The 13,692-nt window shown below is 50.4% G+C and overlaps 1 protein-coding gene across 4 annotated transcripts in view; it reads left to right on the top strand.

Moving 5' to 3' along the window:
• Nucleotides 1-13,692, top strand: part of LOC143002372 (nck-associated protein 5-like) — a 99,229-nt gene that overhangs the window by 46,183 nt on the left and 39,354 nt on the right. For all 4 annotated transcript variants that reach the window (XM_076152444.1, XM_076152445.1, XM_076152446.1 and 1 more), the window contains exons 4-5: nt 4,349-4,412; nt 12,599-12,732. In XM_076152444.1, the coding sequence (XP_076008559.1) occupies nt 4,349-4,412; nt 12,599-12,732 (198 nt within the window). The remainder of the gene's footprint in view (nt 1-4,348; nt 4,413-12,598; nt 12,733-13,692) is intronic.

Raw genomic sequence — 13,692 nt, 5'->3', positions numbered from 1 at the left:
CCAGGAGAAGGACATTATCCCAAAGTGCTATCTACAGTTAAAAGAACTTTTGGGTTGGTGCAGATGGTTATATCATCGGGCTGTAAGAGGATTACGTTTGGGAATGTCCCCTCCTGAATTCTGTCCAAAATGTGTGCGCAATCCTCTTGAAGGGGACTCCCAATGATGGCCGTGTGGATTGCGTGCATATGAGCGCTGTCAGCCCGGCAGGAAGGCAGACACTAATGCATAAATGCATGGCAGTCAAACGTTTATGCCCCCCGCCCCTTCCCCCCCACGCCACTCTGTGTACGTTTGTGGTTCAGGGAGATTGAAACGTTTAGGCCCATTTGCGGTCAGGTTGATATTGAAACGATGGTTGATATTTATTTCAGAACGTGTAAATGTTGCAGGGAAGAACTGAAGCATTAGGTGGTGTTTAATGTGTTAACATGTTTCTATACAGAGGAGAAGCTTAATAAGCGAGTGTGTGTAGCACTGCAAGGCAAATCGAGAATCATGTTTGCCGACGGCAGCATTTCTTCTCTTTCATTATGCACAAAATGATGTAGAATGGATTAAACTACCTGTATGAAGGAGCCGGGATAACCACGTCTGCCTCCCACAATGCAGTTCAAAGCTCAACGTGTCAGCTCAGGTCCCCCACCATTGATCCTCGCCGCGCCTTTGGCTGCTTCGTGTCTTCGCATGCTGCCGGGATGCTCCGGTGCAAACGGCGGTTTGGTTGTCTGCACGTGAGTTGAAGGGGAAAGACGGAGGTGGATTTGTGAAGCGCCTGAGCGGGGAGCGTGTAGGGGGGTGGGGGGTGGAAACAGGGTTGATCTGCTGTGAATGCAACAAGGCTGGCGCCGCCGCCACCACGCTGCTGTGCCATCTCTCTTATCTCAAAGGAGGGGATGTGTGAGGCGTTTGATGCCGCTGGAATCGCATCTGACAACAAAGGCAACGGTCAGGGGAGTGTTTGATCTGTGTGTGGGACGACGGGAGGCATCGGAGGCACAGGGCTGTTTGTGCTGAAAACACACCATTACAAAAGCATCATTAATTAGATTAGTATGAGCGTTATCAGGCAATATTCTGATCAGGAATTGTGCGTTTAAGCTTGAAAACGCAAAACGTGTGCAAACTCTGAATGTGGAGCTGCCGGGGGGTCGAGATGTTTGGCTCGGCGGGACGCTTAGGCTCCTCGCCGTGGCCTCTGGAAGCGTCAAATGATTCCAGGTCACCGGGAACTGCTGGGGGTCCACGTGGACACTGGGACTCACTCAGCCGAGGAAGAACAGCAGCAGAGGATGATGATGATAAGGAGGAGAGAAGGGCGGTATATGCGGTCAGTCACTTCAGTTGAATGGACCAGTGAGGACACGCAGACGTGAAGCCCTCCACTTGTTCTGCTCCACATAGCAGCGCTCGGGCCGGGCTTGTCGCTCTCACTGATAGGCCAGAGTTTACACAGCTGGCAAACGTTTACCAAGCCAGCGAGCGAGCGAGCGGCGAAACGTCTCGGACGGGTGCGATTGAGATGCAAATGAGCAACGGCCTCAGAGTCGAGTACGTCAGGCTAAATATATAGCAGATTACTGTCATCTGCGCTTGGGTTGCTGTTCAAATATCGTCTAAATCCAAGCCAGCGCCAATTGGATACAAATGTTGCCGGTGAGCATTTTGCAGGGAAATACTGTTTTGACTGCTGCTTGTGTCAATTACTATAATTACGTTTAACACAGAATGTCAAATTGCTCTATATTTGGCAATGATTTTCTCGGGGCGCAGTTTGCTGGCGCTCCGTCGAACATGCCTGCACATAAGTGGCCTGAAACTTAACCCCTTACAGGGCCGACGCTCAGCCATAACACAGACTGGAGGAATTCCAGGCCACTCCTGTTTAACAAAACAATATAAGCGCTGAGATGTTCCAGAAGCCTCCTCTTCCTCTCTCTCTCTCTCTCTCTCTCTCTCTCTCTCTCTCTCTCTGTAGGTAGTGTAACAGCACGAGCGTATGTGGTAATAGGAAGAGACATTGTGTAACTGGAACATTGTTATGAGTCAGGCTCAGGTGTGTGACGTGCAAGCGCACACACACACGCTGCATGCAGGTATGTGAGTTGTTCGAGTCAAGTTTAGACAAAAGTCACTTGATATTAAAGCACACACACTTCACAAACACCTTTTATAAGCATCTGCACACACACACACACACACACGCCTGCACACCTTTATGAATGCACATACCCGCAAACAGGATTTTATGAATACACACACACACTACCTGCACACCTATGCCACGAACACATTAATGCGCTCCCTCGCAGTAAAGTGCTCACACACACCCAAACACACCCAACCACACCCCCTTGTCTCACAGCTTCGGCACTCTTTCCTCCGCTTCCCCCCCGGATTTGTCACCGCGGTGCCTCTCACGGGCCCGGCCTTCGCCTAGACCGGTTCTGGTTTCATTAGAGGGAACACGGCGAGGGGCCTAACGCGTCCCGCCAGCTGAGACGTTTAGTTGAAGGAGCAGCTCGGCTCAGACGCTCCATTCATCCGTCACTCGTGCTTCCCCCAGCTGTCTGTGGATGATCACTCGGGGGCTTTTCTCCCCCCCGCACACAGGTGAGCCGCTGGGGAACAATGATGTGTTGTGATGGGAGACGTTAGTCACCGGTTAGTTTGGGTGTCTGGGACGTTTGGGTGTCTGGATCAGTCAGAAATGTGAAAAATGTGGAGATTGTGATTATTGTCTACAGAGGTCTATCTGTGTGTGTGTGTGTGTGTGTGTGTGTTTCTCTGTGTGTTTCTGTGTGTGTGTGTGTGATCACCCGGCACATCTCCTCTAAGGATTCCATCAGTAGATTTAATAGAGTTTTGATGGAACTGCTGGCAACTTCAGCTATAATTAGGAAGTTCACATTAATGCTCCCCAAGATGCAAACGTTGCCATGGAGACATTTGCTAATTAGGCTCCTTAATTAATGGCGTCATTGTGCTAACTGCTTATGTTGTGATAGATGATGTTATAATGTCTGAACATAAGGCCGGGGAGCTGAGCGAGTGTGTAAGCGGTGAGGGCAGGGGTTCGATTCCCTCGTCTGCCGGCTCCCTGTTTGATGCAGGTATTCATCTACTGCAGCGGCGCTCTGCGTTGTTGCTCTGCGTTGTTGCTCTGCCTCAGGAGAGCCCATAAAGCAGAGTTCTTTATTATCCCTGCTGCTGTGCCAAGATTTATCCCATTAAAGTCTGGAATGCCTTCACGTGGGAAACGGACTGAACGTGCACAGTCCTTTTCTTTGTTTTAGGCTGTGTGTGTGTGTGTGTGTGTGTGTGTGTGTGTTGATGCGAGGATGCCCTGCTTTTTGTTTCCTCTGAGCTATTTTTGTCTGGACAGAACTGCAAGCGCTCTGTTTTCTGTGGTTAGCGGATGACCTGCGTCTCCTTGCTGTGTGTGTGTGTGTGTGTGTGTGTGTGTGTGTGTGTGTGTGTGCACATTTGCTGGCATGTCTTGTGTGTTTTCAGCCATTGAAGCAGAAGGCAGAGAAAACAGCAGGTAGTTTGAGCCAATTCATCACTTTCCCCATCAAACTCCATCAGTCAATATTGATCTTTCATTGAGTATCAGATACTAGACATGAATTATTCAACCATGCCTACAAAAAATGTTTTATGTAAGGTTTCTAAACGCAAACATCAGATATGTGCGTTTGTTTTGTTCTGTCAGTTACAGTCATCAATTCTGCGTGGTGTTGGAGCTCATTAATACTGGATGTTACCTTCACACACACACACCCCACATGTTCACAAGACCTGCAATACTTTCAGAACACTGCTGGGGGCGCTATTTATTCATTTGGTCCAGCAAAGTCATTTCATGTTTCAGCAGGAATAGTTCTCGACTGTTGCCGTCTTTTTTTTCGTAGGGTTAACAGCTTCGACGGCGTTTCATTTTAAAGTTTGTTCTGGCAGTCAGCATTGCACATAATACATCACCCACAGTCATAAACCCCGGAAAGGTTCTCGGTGAGGATCGTTCAGTTCGTCTACAAAGAACGTGTTTGTATGACAATGTCACTCTTTGCGATCCTTTTCCGTTTGTCCGATGCCACAGTGCCTCTCAGTGGACAGTCTGGGTTAACGTCTTTGTTTTAGGGAACCTGACAGTCCCCTTAATCCCCTTTTATTCTGTTTTGTGTTCACACGTCGAGCCAATATGGAGCTTTAATGAAGTGAGGCGAGGATGTGGGATTCTGACATGACTGACGGTGAAATGATCACTCACTCTTCTTCTCTCTCTTCCTCCTCTCCCCCTCCCCCTCCCCTTCTTCTTCTTCTTCTTCCTCTTCCTTTTGTCCAGGGAAAAGCTGGCTGTGGCTCGCCTGCAGAGGGAAGTTGCACGGAGCAAAAGCGAAGGAACAATGGTAAAGTACAGTGGAGAGCTGCTCTCCCTATAATCTGCACAAAGCCCAGAGAAACCGCAGTGTGCTTGGTTTACACACACACACACACACACACACACACACACACACACACACTGTCAAGCTCTGCCAAAGCGTCACACTGGCCAAACTTCACCCTCTATTGTCTCCACTGGAGAGAACACACACTCAAGCCTCTACTTCACTGTGATTCGATATCAAACTGCATTCTTTCTTCTTATATGAATTTCAGCCATTCTGCAGGAACAACAGGCGCTCAGATGTAGGCTGAGATTGTGTAACGTTATAAAGCCGCAGCTGCGTCTCCGCTCGCCGCACCGCATTGTTAAACGCTTTTACTGGCAGATTGCTGATATTGTGCGTTCAGATGGATTCAGGAAGTGGATGTGTGTGTGTACGTACGCCGTCTGTTTGCATTCTGTGTGGCGGGGTGATTGTGCAGGAGGTCAGACAGTGAGAAGTTGCGGCGCGTGATGAAGTGCAGATCAGCTGATGGCAGCCTGAGCCTCAGCGGGGCGACGGGCCCTCAGGCAGCAACACAACCCAAAGATACTGGATCGATTGCTGAAGCAGAGATGCTTTCTTCTTTCCTACAGCGGAGGAGTTGAGGCGGTCAAAGCTCCGGGGTCAGATGGAGAACAGGGCCCCCGGAGCTGCCCGGGATTCAGCCGATTGCTCAGGGACACTTCAGCACGGCGGAGTGTGTTTGTGTTAGATACAGTATCTGTTCCTCCGCCGACACTTTAAACCGTCGCTCAGCGTGTTGTGGGTTCAGCTGAGAAGGGGAATGTAGCGCAGAAAGCGATTCCCCTGGCGGCGCGTTAGTCTCAGGTGCATCACATGTTGCTCCAGCGCCGACCCACGCCGAGGGACAGAACGGCCGCGTGCAGATTCCGCGTGAAGATTGCCTTCTGTGAAGCGATAAGGAATCTTATAGAGACGCCATCACGTCTGCGTTTACGTCAGCGTTTCTGGAACTGAGGCCTGGAGTAAAAGAAGAAGAGAAGAAGAAGAAGAGGAAGAAGAAGAACCCAGGCTGACCTCTGGGTGACTCTGTTCATGCCAGTATTGATTTCCACACTAAGATGGTCTGATGGACAAGCCGCATTCCTGAGCGACAATTTAGATTTAGAGAATTTTTTTGGGCCTTTTGCTACTTTTCTACGTCTGACTTTGTTTACTGGCATTTAGATAGAAGTCTGCCATCAGGACTCACTCACCTGTACCTGAGTGTTTGGGGTGTTTTGTTCTTGTAAGCAAGCCCAGACCTCCATTCACACCTGAGGGCCGCACCTCCTGCAGCCTCATCCTCCTCTGACCTCACACGGCCCCACATCCGCCCGAGAGCAGAGGATGACGTGCTAATTATTACTCTGGAGAGGTGTGTGTGTGTGAGAGAGAGAGGGAGAGAGAGAGGGATGAGTTATCTGTGCCAGACAGGAGGAGGGTGAGGGGGGATGGAAGGAGAGCGGGAGAAAGAAAGGGATGGGGGTGGAGGGGGTATCACTAAGCTCCATTTGAAATTGGGATTATCCCTGCCGGAGTCCCCCTCTCTCTCTCTCTCTCTCTCTCTCTCTCTCTCTCTCTCTCTCTCTTTCTCTGTCTCTCTTTTTCTCTCTCTCTCTCTCTCTCTCTCTCTCACCAGCATTCCTGTGAGGCTCAGGGAGCTCAGGCCTCTTTAATAGAAACGAAAAGAGGAGAGAAGAGAAGCCTGCTGCATCCAGGAGATAATTGTCAAAGTGCTGGCACGGTGAAGTCTGAGCCCTCATCCCCCCCCAGACACACACACACACACACACACACACACACACAGAGCAGCACCCACTTCCATACCCACACGGCTTCCCCAGGACGCCCCCCCCCCCCCCTCCATCCCCCTCCTCTCATCTGCCGCCTGCCAAGGGACAAACCAGAGAGAGAGAGAGAGAGAGAGACAGATTAGAGCGTGATGGACTTCAGAAGTGTCTCAGCCCCTCCTCTGTGTCTGATGCCACTTTATACTTTGATGGCCTCGCCGCTCTGCCTCGCTCTGCCTCGCTCTGCCTCGCTCAGCCTCAGCAATTCACGCCGCCCGACGCCTCTGTTTGATTCCTTCGCAGACAGAGCGGAGGCGGAATGTCTGCTTAGCTGCTCTACTTTAAATGTCCTGGAGTGGTTGATCACGCGTGTCTCTGCTCAGCTCAGTCTGAAGCTGCTACATTTCTACATGTATATTGGCGTTTATGGGCCCTTCTTCTTCGTCCAATCAGAGCACAGGAAAGCTGCATTGTGTCTTGTGAAGCACAGCAGCGTTGCATGCATGTGCAGCTGTAGTAACGACGGCGTTCACAGAGGAGAGAGCGATGTAATTGGATCTCCTGGTGTGAGACAGGACGGCAGTGTCATCGTTGTCATCTGGGGGGAAACAACATTAAACACTTTGAAGTCGTTTGCCAGTTGATCGTGGTTTTGGCCGGAGGTCTGAGAGTTTGTACTTTACATTGTCCTCATGTTGACACGATAACGCTGTGAAAACCACCAAACCTTGGGTGTGTGTGTGTGTGTGTGTGTGTGTGTCTTCAGCTCCGTGTCAGAGTCTGATCCTTCACGCCCTCGCTGTAAAAACACCAGGTTTCCTGCCGGGCGTTTGATAGAGGGCGGTTTATTCTGCGGGGGCTCCACAGAAAGACTCGCCTTGTGCGTTCTGGAGTCAAACCGCCTCATTCAACCGCCTCATCGCTGCTGTAGGTTCTCCTCTGGAATTCATCACACGCCAACCACCAGAGGCGTGGCGCAGGGGCAGGGCCGCGTTTTGCTTTTGATGCCTGCAGCCGAACGTGCGGCCTCAAGTCTGTCAGGGGCCCGGACGCTGCGTTTCCTGTCAGGAGGAAGCACAAGTCCACACGTTAAAGGCGCTTTAGAGAAACATTCAAGGCGAGATTACGACTGCTGGAAGAAGCTGTGCAAACACGGCCAAAACAAACCTCCGCCTCTGTTTCTACTCTGCCGTTTTCCGTATCTGAGCTCCGTCAGGCAAATAATCAAACTCGCGGTCGATTCCCACACACACACACACACACAGTTGCTGGTTCGCTTTCAGGCTAACGAGCGTGTTTGATTCGCCCGACCGTCTGTGAACTTCGCACAATTGTGACTGGCGTGCGAGTCTCCGCAGTGGAACTCATGTAGAAAATGCAATTAAGATAAGAAGTGTGTGTGGATTGGAGAAGTTGGGAACGGCGGGCGACACGGTGGGAAAACGCCTCGGAGCCAAGATGGGAATCAGAACGCGGCGGCCGATTCCTGAAACGTTACAGTCTGAGAGACGACACGTGACTCAGTCGGTGCGATGAAGTGGAGCATCGGAGGTGAAGGTTTCCAACGAAGCGGTGATTGCCAACCCGAAGCAAACGTTTCTGAGGACGACGCCGTCTTTCGATAAGTCGAGGCGCCCGCCGTCGCTGCTCTGTGAGATACAGCGTCTGAATGTGAGCGTCTCACTTAGCTTGACGTGTTTTGCGTGGTGGTCCCGGCAGATAAAAAGGAGTTTGAGAGGCCAATCCGGCGCTGAGGGACGGATGTAAGGACCGGGGTGGACTCAGGTGCCGTCTCTGCAGATTCGGGCTTATCTATCAGCCGCGGGCAGACGGGGGGGGAAAGGGGGAAAGGGGGAGGGGTCATTCAGCGGGATGACGAGCGCTGACAGCCGGGGCCCAAATCGTATCTCCACACCGTCCCTTTCGCCCACTCACCACAGCGAGTGAGTGTGTGTGAGACTGAATGACTGTGTGTGTGTGTGTGTGTGTGTGTGTGTGTGTGAAGGGGGGTGCTGGGATCTCCCTTGGCAATGATAAATGGGCCGCTCATATGTTTTAGCATATTCCTGGGGTGTGTGTGTATTATTTGCTATAGTGCCGGCGGCGGTCTAAAGAGAGAAGTGGCTCGCTCTAATGTAGTGGCGGCGCTCCATGATAATTGAATTGATGGAGCCCTGGGGGGACGCGGGGGACTAACACAACTGTTTAGACTCCACCTCACTTCCACCCATAAGTCGTCTCTCACGTTACACACGTTTACATCTCCAAAAGGGTTCCCGTTACAGAACATCGTGGGCACCATGCGGACAAATCCTCCTCCTGTTACACACTTTCTTTTGAATTCAGTCTCTCTGACACACACATGAACACACACACACACACACACACACACACACACACACACACACACACACACACACACACACACACACACACACACACACACACACACACACGGACAGGCAGACAGTCCCGGTCGCATGTTTTATGGATGAATGAAGAACCTGGCGCTGTGTTTTGTGCCCCCCTGATGTTTGTTTAGCAGAGAGCCAGAGACCCACTTTGATTAGGCAAAGAGCTCCGACCTGAGCTGCTCTGTGTAATGAACTCTAGTGTCCCACACACACACACACACACACACACATACACACAGGCAGGAGGACATCCTGCATTAAGGCACGGACATTCACTGACACGAGGGTTCATACTGTGTTTGTCCGCCGTCCTGCAGGCGCTGCAGACGAGATGCAGAGGCCCGTAATTAATTTAGAATCCTCGGTGGATCACAGGAGAGTATCAGGGGGTTAGAGTCTGAATAACATTACCATCTAATGCCGTCCAATTACAGAGACGGGCGTCTTTCTGGGCTGCGGTGCCAGTAATGTGATTTCAGAGGCGCACACAACAGAAAAGTGGCGATGCAGGAAAACAGAGAGAGAGATTCTGTGTTTTGCATTCGATTCTGTCCCTGGTTTCCTCCGCAGAGATCGATGGCTTGTGTTTGTTTGCTCAGAGTTGCTCACGATAAAAAAGCTCTCATAACCAGATTGGATTTTTTATTTCATTTATTTTTTATCAACCTGGAAACGAAACCGGCCTCATCTGCGGCAAAGGTCACCTTTAATTCTGAAAGGCGAAGTTTACGTGCGGCTCAAATCAAACCCCAGCCATTTCATAGAGTGCTCTGTCTTTTCCATTTAATTTACCTCCTCTCCTGTGTTCATGCTGCTGCTGCTGCTGCTGGCGGCATTGTTGGCGCTCTTGTGTCTCAAATCAGGGAAACATTGCCCCCTGCAGGACACAGGAGGCAGCGCACCTGCCAGTCACAGCGCAGGGGAGGATTATCTTCTCTATGTGGCGGATTAACCGGAGCAAATGTTCTCACAGAAAGTTGCCAAGCACGCTTTCATCACCGCCGTCTCATCCAGCGGTGTTGACACACGCCGAGTCGTCTTCCCACCGCCGCCCTTTCCTAGCGCCACCGCCGCGGTCCACCTTAAGGAATGTGCTTCCAATTAGGCCTCACTATCACCCGGAGAAAGAAAGGAAGAAAGAGTGCAGCCATAAATATTATAGCGGAGGAACATAGTAATGTATTGCTGGGGATTTCTGGCCACATAAAGATACGGTAATGTTTGATTTAACGGGCCTGAGCCTTGTTAAATCGCTGAAATTATATATCGGACAAAAGCAACAAAAAGCTTTTTAATACAATGTGGACTATAAATCCATGTTGTTATTAAGGTTCTTGGCAAAGCTCTCTCTCTCTCACACACACACACGCGCACACACACACACACAAACACACACACACACACACACAGCAGTCTGCGGCTTATGCTCGGGGTGTTAGTGAGGCCTCGCGGGCAGCAAACATCAGGGAGGCTTCTGCTCATTTGTGGGGTATTGAGGCCAATTTAAGGAACAATGCTGCAAGAACATCCACCAGCTCCTCAAATGTGCCGGTTAGCACACGTGTGGAGACTTTTAATGCCGCGTGTGTGCGTCGTTAAGTCCTGGAGACGATGAGGAAGAGTTTGTTTTCTTGACACCTCTCCAAGCTGCTGCGATTTTTTGAAGCTGGAAGAGGAGCCAGGAACGGTCCAGATCTATAGGTTCAGGTCTTGGCAGTGGGATGGGGGTACTTAATGCTTCTGTATTGGGTGGAGGGGACGGGTGTTGGGAGAGGGAGAGGGGGGGGGGGGGGGGATTTACAGCGGCCATTACCCCTGACAGGAGAGGCCCCCTCCCCGCTACATAAAGAGTCGCCCCGCATAGAAGCCACGCAGATTTACGGCCATGGTGAAGACCAGATCTGGCTTAAGTGGTGACTCGGGTTTAACTCTCTCTCTCTCTCTCTCTCTCTCTCTCTCTCTCTCTCTCTCTCTCTCTCTCTCTCTCTCTCTCTCTCTCTCCCTGACGGATTGGCCGAGTGAAGAACTGCTTTTCTGCCTGAGTCGTACCTCTTTCTGTTTTTTCCTCTCGTCGTCCATCAGCTCCTGTGGTGTGTGTGTGTGTGTGTGACTTTGGCTCTTTTGTTAACCCGAACAAACCGCCGCAGAGTCATCAATACTCCTGTTAGCCCACTAGATGTCCTCCTCATGCTTGTCAGTGAACAGCAGCTCAGCTCAGCTCAGCAGCGCCGTGGTAATGAGTCATGATATACTCTGATAGCTCTCTAACACGGAGAGGAAGATTTGAAGATGAAGAGGAGACATCTTCTAGTCCGACGTTATGTAAAGACGACTTTTAAGTCAAAGAGACTTTGTGTAGATTCTGTGTCGCCTCTCTTGGGTCCGGTCGTATAGTTTGCGTGGCGTCTATAGTTCTGTAGCGTTGACTGATCTTATATTTCCAGGGCGGGTGATGAGATGCAGTGGGAGCCCGAGGAGCATGACTCATCTTTTTGCAGACAGTATTACAATAACGATGACTTAACACTTCAGCTTTTTCTTTGGGGGTGGAAAAGTGCCGACTTTCTCCTCCTTGGCAAACCAAAGAACATGAAGCACATTTCAAATTCAAAGCTCTTGTGTAAGCGATAAATGCGCCTCAGTGTGCACAGTGAGGCACTTCCCCCGTATTTACGAGGAGCCGGTTTAGCCTGCGTCGGCTCCGGCTCGCTCCCAGGTTCTTTTACAACGGCATATTTTCATCCGATATTCCTGACGAGCTAGTGACAGATGGCCGATCACGACTGGAGACTATTTCTTTGTCATAAACTGCCAAGACTGTTTTTAAGGGAGAGATTCAGAGACAAAGCTCTTCTCTTCTTTCCCCCTTCCCGGTCTCACGGAGTCTTTGAAGTTTGGGGGTTTGAGGCAAAGGACGGCTCCTTTCGGGGGGGGGGGGGGGGGGGGGGGGCAGACGGACTAAACCATTAGACGGAGAAGAATCCAATTAAAGATAGAAAAAGAGGTTTCATTTCGGAAAGCGTCCCCGGCGACAACGAGCGGAGATAAAAACGGTTATGTGGCGGCTAATAGATCTGTCAAGGCCTGGCGCTCCGACGATGTTGAGAGTTCATCTGGAGGATCACGAGGTTAACTCATAACAAACCTTACCAGACCAAGACATTGGCAATCTGCCTGTGCGAGTGGAAATCAATAACACTTGGCTGTAGCGCGGCAACACTAAAAGAAAGCTAAAGGAAAAGGCAAAGGCGTCTGGGCTTTATGGCCATGATGGTGTTTGGAAGTGATTGAACATGAGTAATACTGCGCTGGAGGAGGAGGAGGAGGAGGAGGAGGAGGAGGAGGAGGAGGACAGAGGAAGATGGAGATCCTTACTGATTCTGCTACCTACCTGTAACTCAAGATTCAAAATGAAAATCCCTCATGAGTACTGACAGGCCAAAGCGACTGAAACAACAACTTGCACGAAACAAACAAGCAGAACATGCAGTAACATCGTGTGTGTGTGTGTGTGGAACAGGAATGGCTGCCGTGGCGGTAAACAAGCTATTCATAGTTGAGGTGTGAATGCTCTTAGTGACTTAGTGCTGAGTCTTTGTGTGAAGGCTCAGAGACCCTTGTGGCCTTAATAAGCACTCTCATATTCATCACTTAATGTGCCAGCACAGCACGGAACTCAAAAGTGTGTGTGGAGAAGGACAGAGGACGGCGTGTGTGTGATGGAGTGTGACATTTCAAATGAAAACAACAGATCTTCCTTTTTTTTGGCATCACAGATGTTTAGAACATCACGATTATCCTCCCTGAGGAGACGTCAGAGGTCAGAGGTCAGGGTCAGGTACTGAACCCCGGAGCTGTTAGGGCATTCAGGGGTGACATGAGGGCTAACGGCTTCTCTCTCTCTCTCTCTCTCTCTCTCTCTTTCTCTCTCTTTCTCTCTCTCTCTACGTCCCCACAGCGAGAAAAGCTGATCCACGAGCTAGAGGAAGAGCGACGCCTGAGACTGGAGAGCGAGAAGCGTCTCCGGGAAGTGACGGAGGAGTCGGAGGCTGGAAAGGCGCAGATGGTTTCACTGCAGCAGCAATTCTCCAGGTGAATCATCGGATACACAACTTCACCTGAACCGTATTTCTCCTCTTATACTTTACTCCTTCATACTGACGACTGGGCCAACATCCTGTTGTCACTCAGTGTGCACAGTGGTGCATCGAATAAGCAATTAGAAGTGACTCAATGTGCAAAAGCATAAACATGGATGAAAATAAGAAGATGTAAGTGTGAGTGTGTGTGGTTAAGTGTCATTACAGTTACAGTGATCGATCTCAGCCGTTTCTTTCAATCAGCAGTTTGCCTTTGAAGCCACCAGGAATCAATATTTCTCTCCGGGGTCTCGCTTCTGACCTTTTTCTCCGCGTCGTTCCCCTCTCCTCGCTCACTCGAGGTTGTCATCAGCGAGCACGAAAAAGAGCATTTCTTAAGTGCAAAGTGCTTGAGCGTCACAGCGTCAGTGACCTCCATCTCATGAAGTCGTCCTCCAGCTCCCCGACCGCCCGAGTGGAACAGAGCAGAACTGCAAATCAAGAGTCAGCAACCGTCGCTCCTTAAGCCGAGGCTGACGCATAATGAGGTGATAGAGGCGTTTGGCGGCTTGACTTTATGCAAAAAGGATTTCACATTGGGCGCTTATCTTCTCATTAAGTTGTTGGAGGAAATCTTGTCCGTTTTAATGGTCCCAGAGTTACGGTGCAGATGAGGTCTGAACCGCCGCCACGGGAGGAGTTAAATATTAAAGAGCCGTTCTGGAGATTTATCACGTTTTTAAAAATGTTACATTGATGTGGAAGAATCGAACTCGGGCGCCGTTTTGTTAAAGCGACACCTTTTGTCACGTTCAGGCGATTGACGCGTCGGCACTCAGGAGCTGCCGAGGAAGAGCCGGTGTCTTTTACCGCTGGTCATAAACAAGCTCATCCTCCAACTGCAGGGGTTAAGTGTCTTGCTCAAGGGTACTTCAGGAGGAGGTAACAGCATTTTCTCAAGGAAGAGCACGAG

The sequence above is a fragment of the Genypterus blacodes genome, unplaced genomic scaffold, assembly GCF_046128005.1.
Source record: "Genypterus blacodes isolate CSIRO-AG114 ecotype Tasmania unplaced genomic scaffold, CSIRO-AGI_Gbla_v1 ptg000056l_1, whole genome shotgun sequence".
Lineage (NCBI taxonomy): Eukaryota > Metazoa > Chordata > Actinopteri > Ophidiiformes > Ophidiidae > Genypterus > Genypterus blacodes.
The sequence above is the reverse complement of the archived record's forward strand: the minus strand, read 5'-3'. Positions and strand labels throughout refer to the sequence as shown.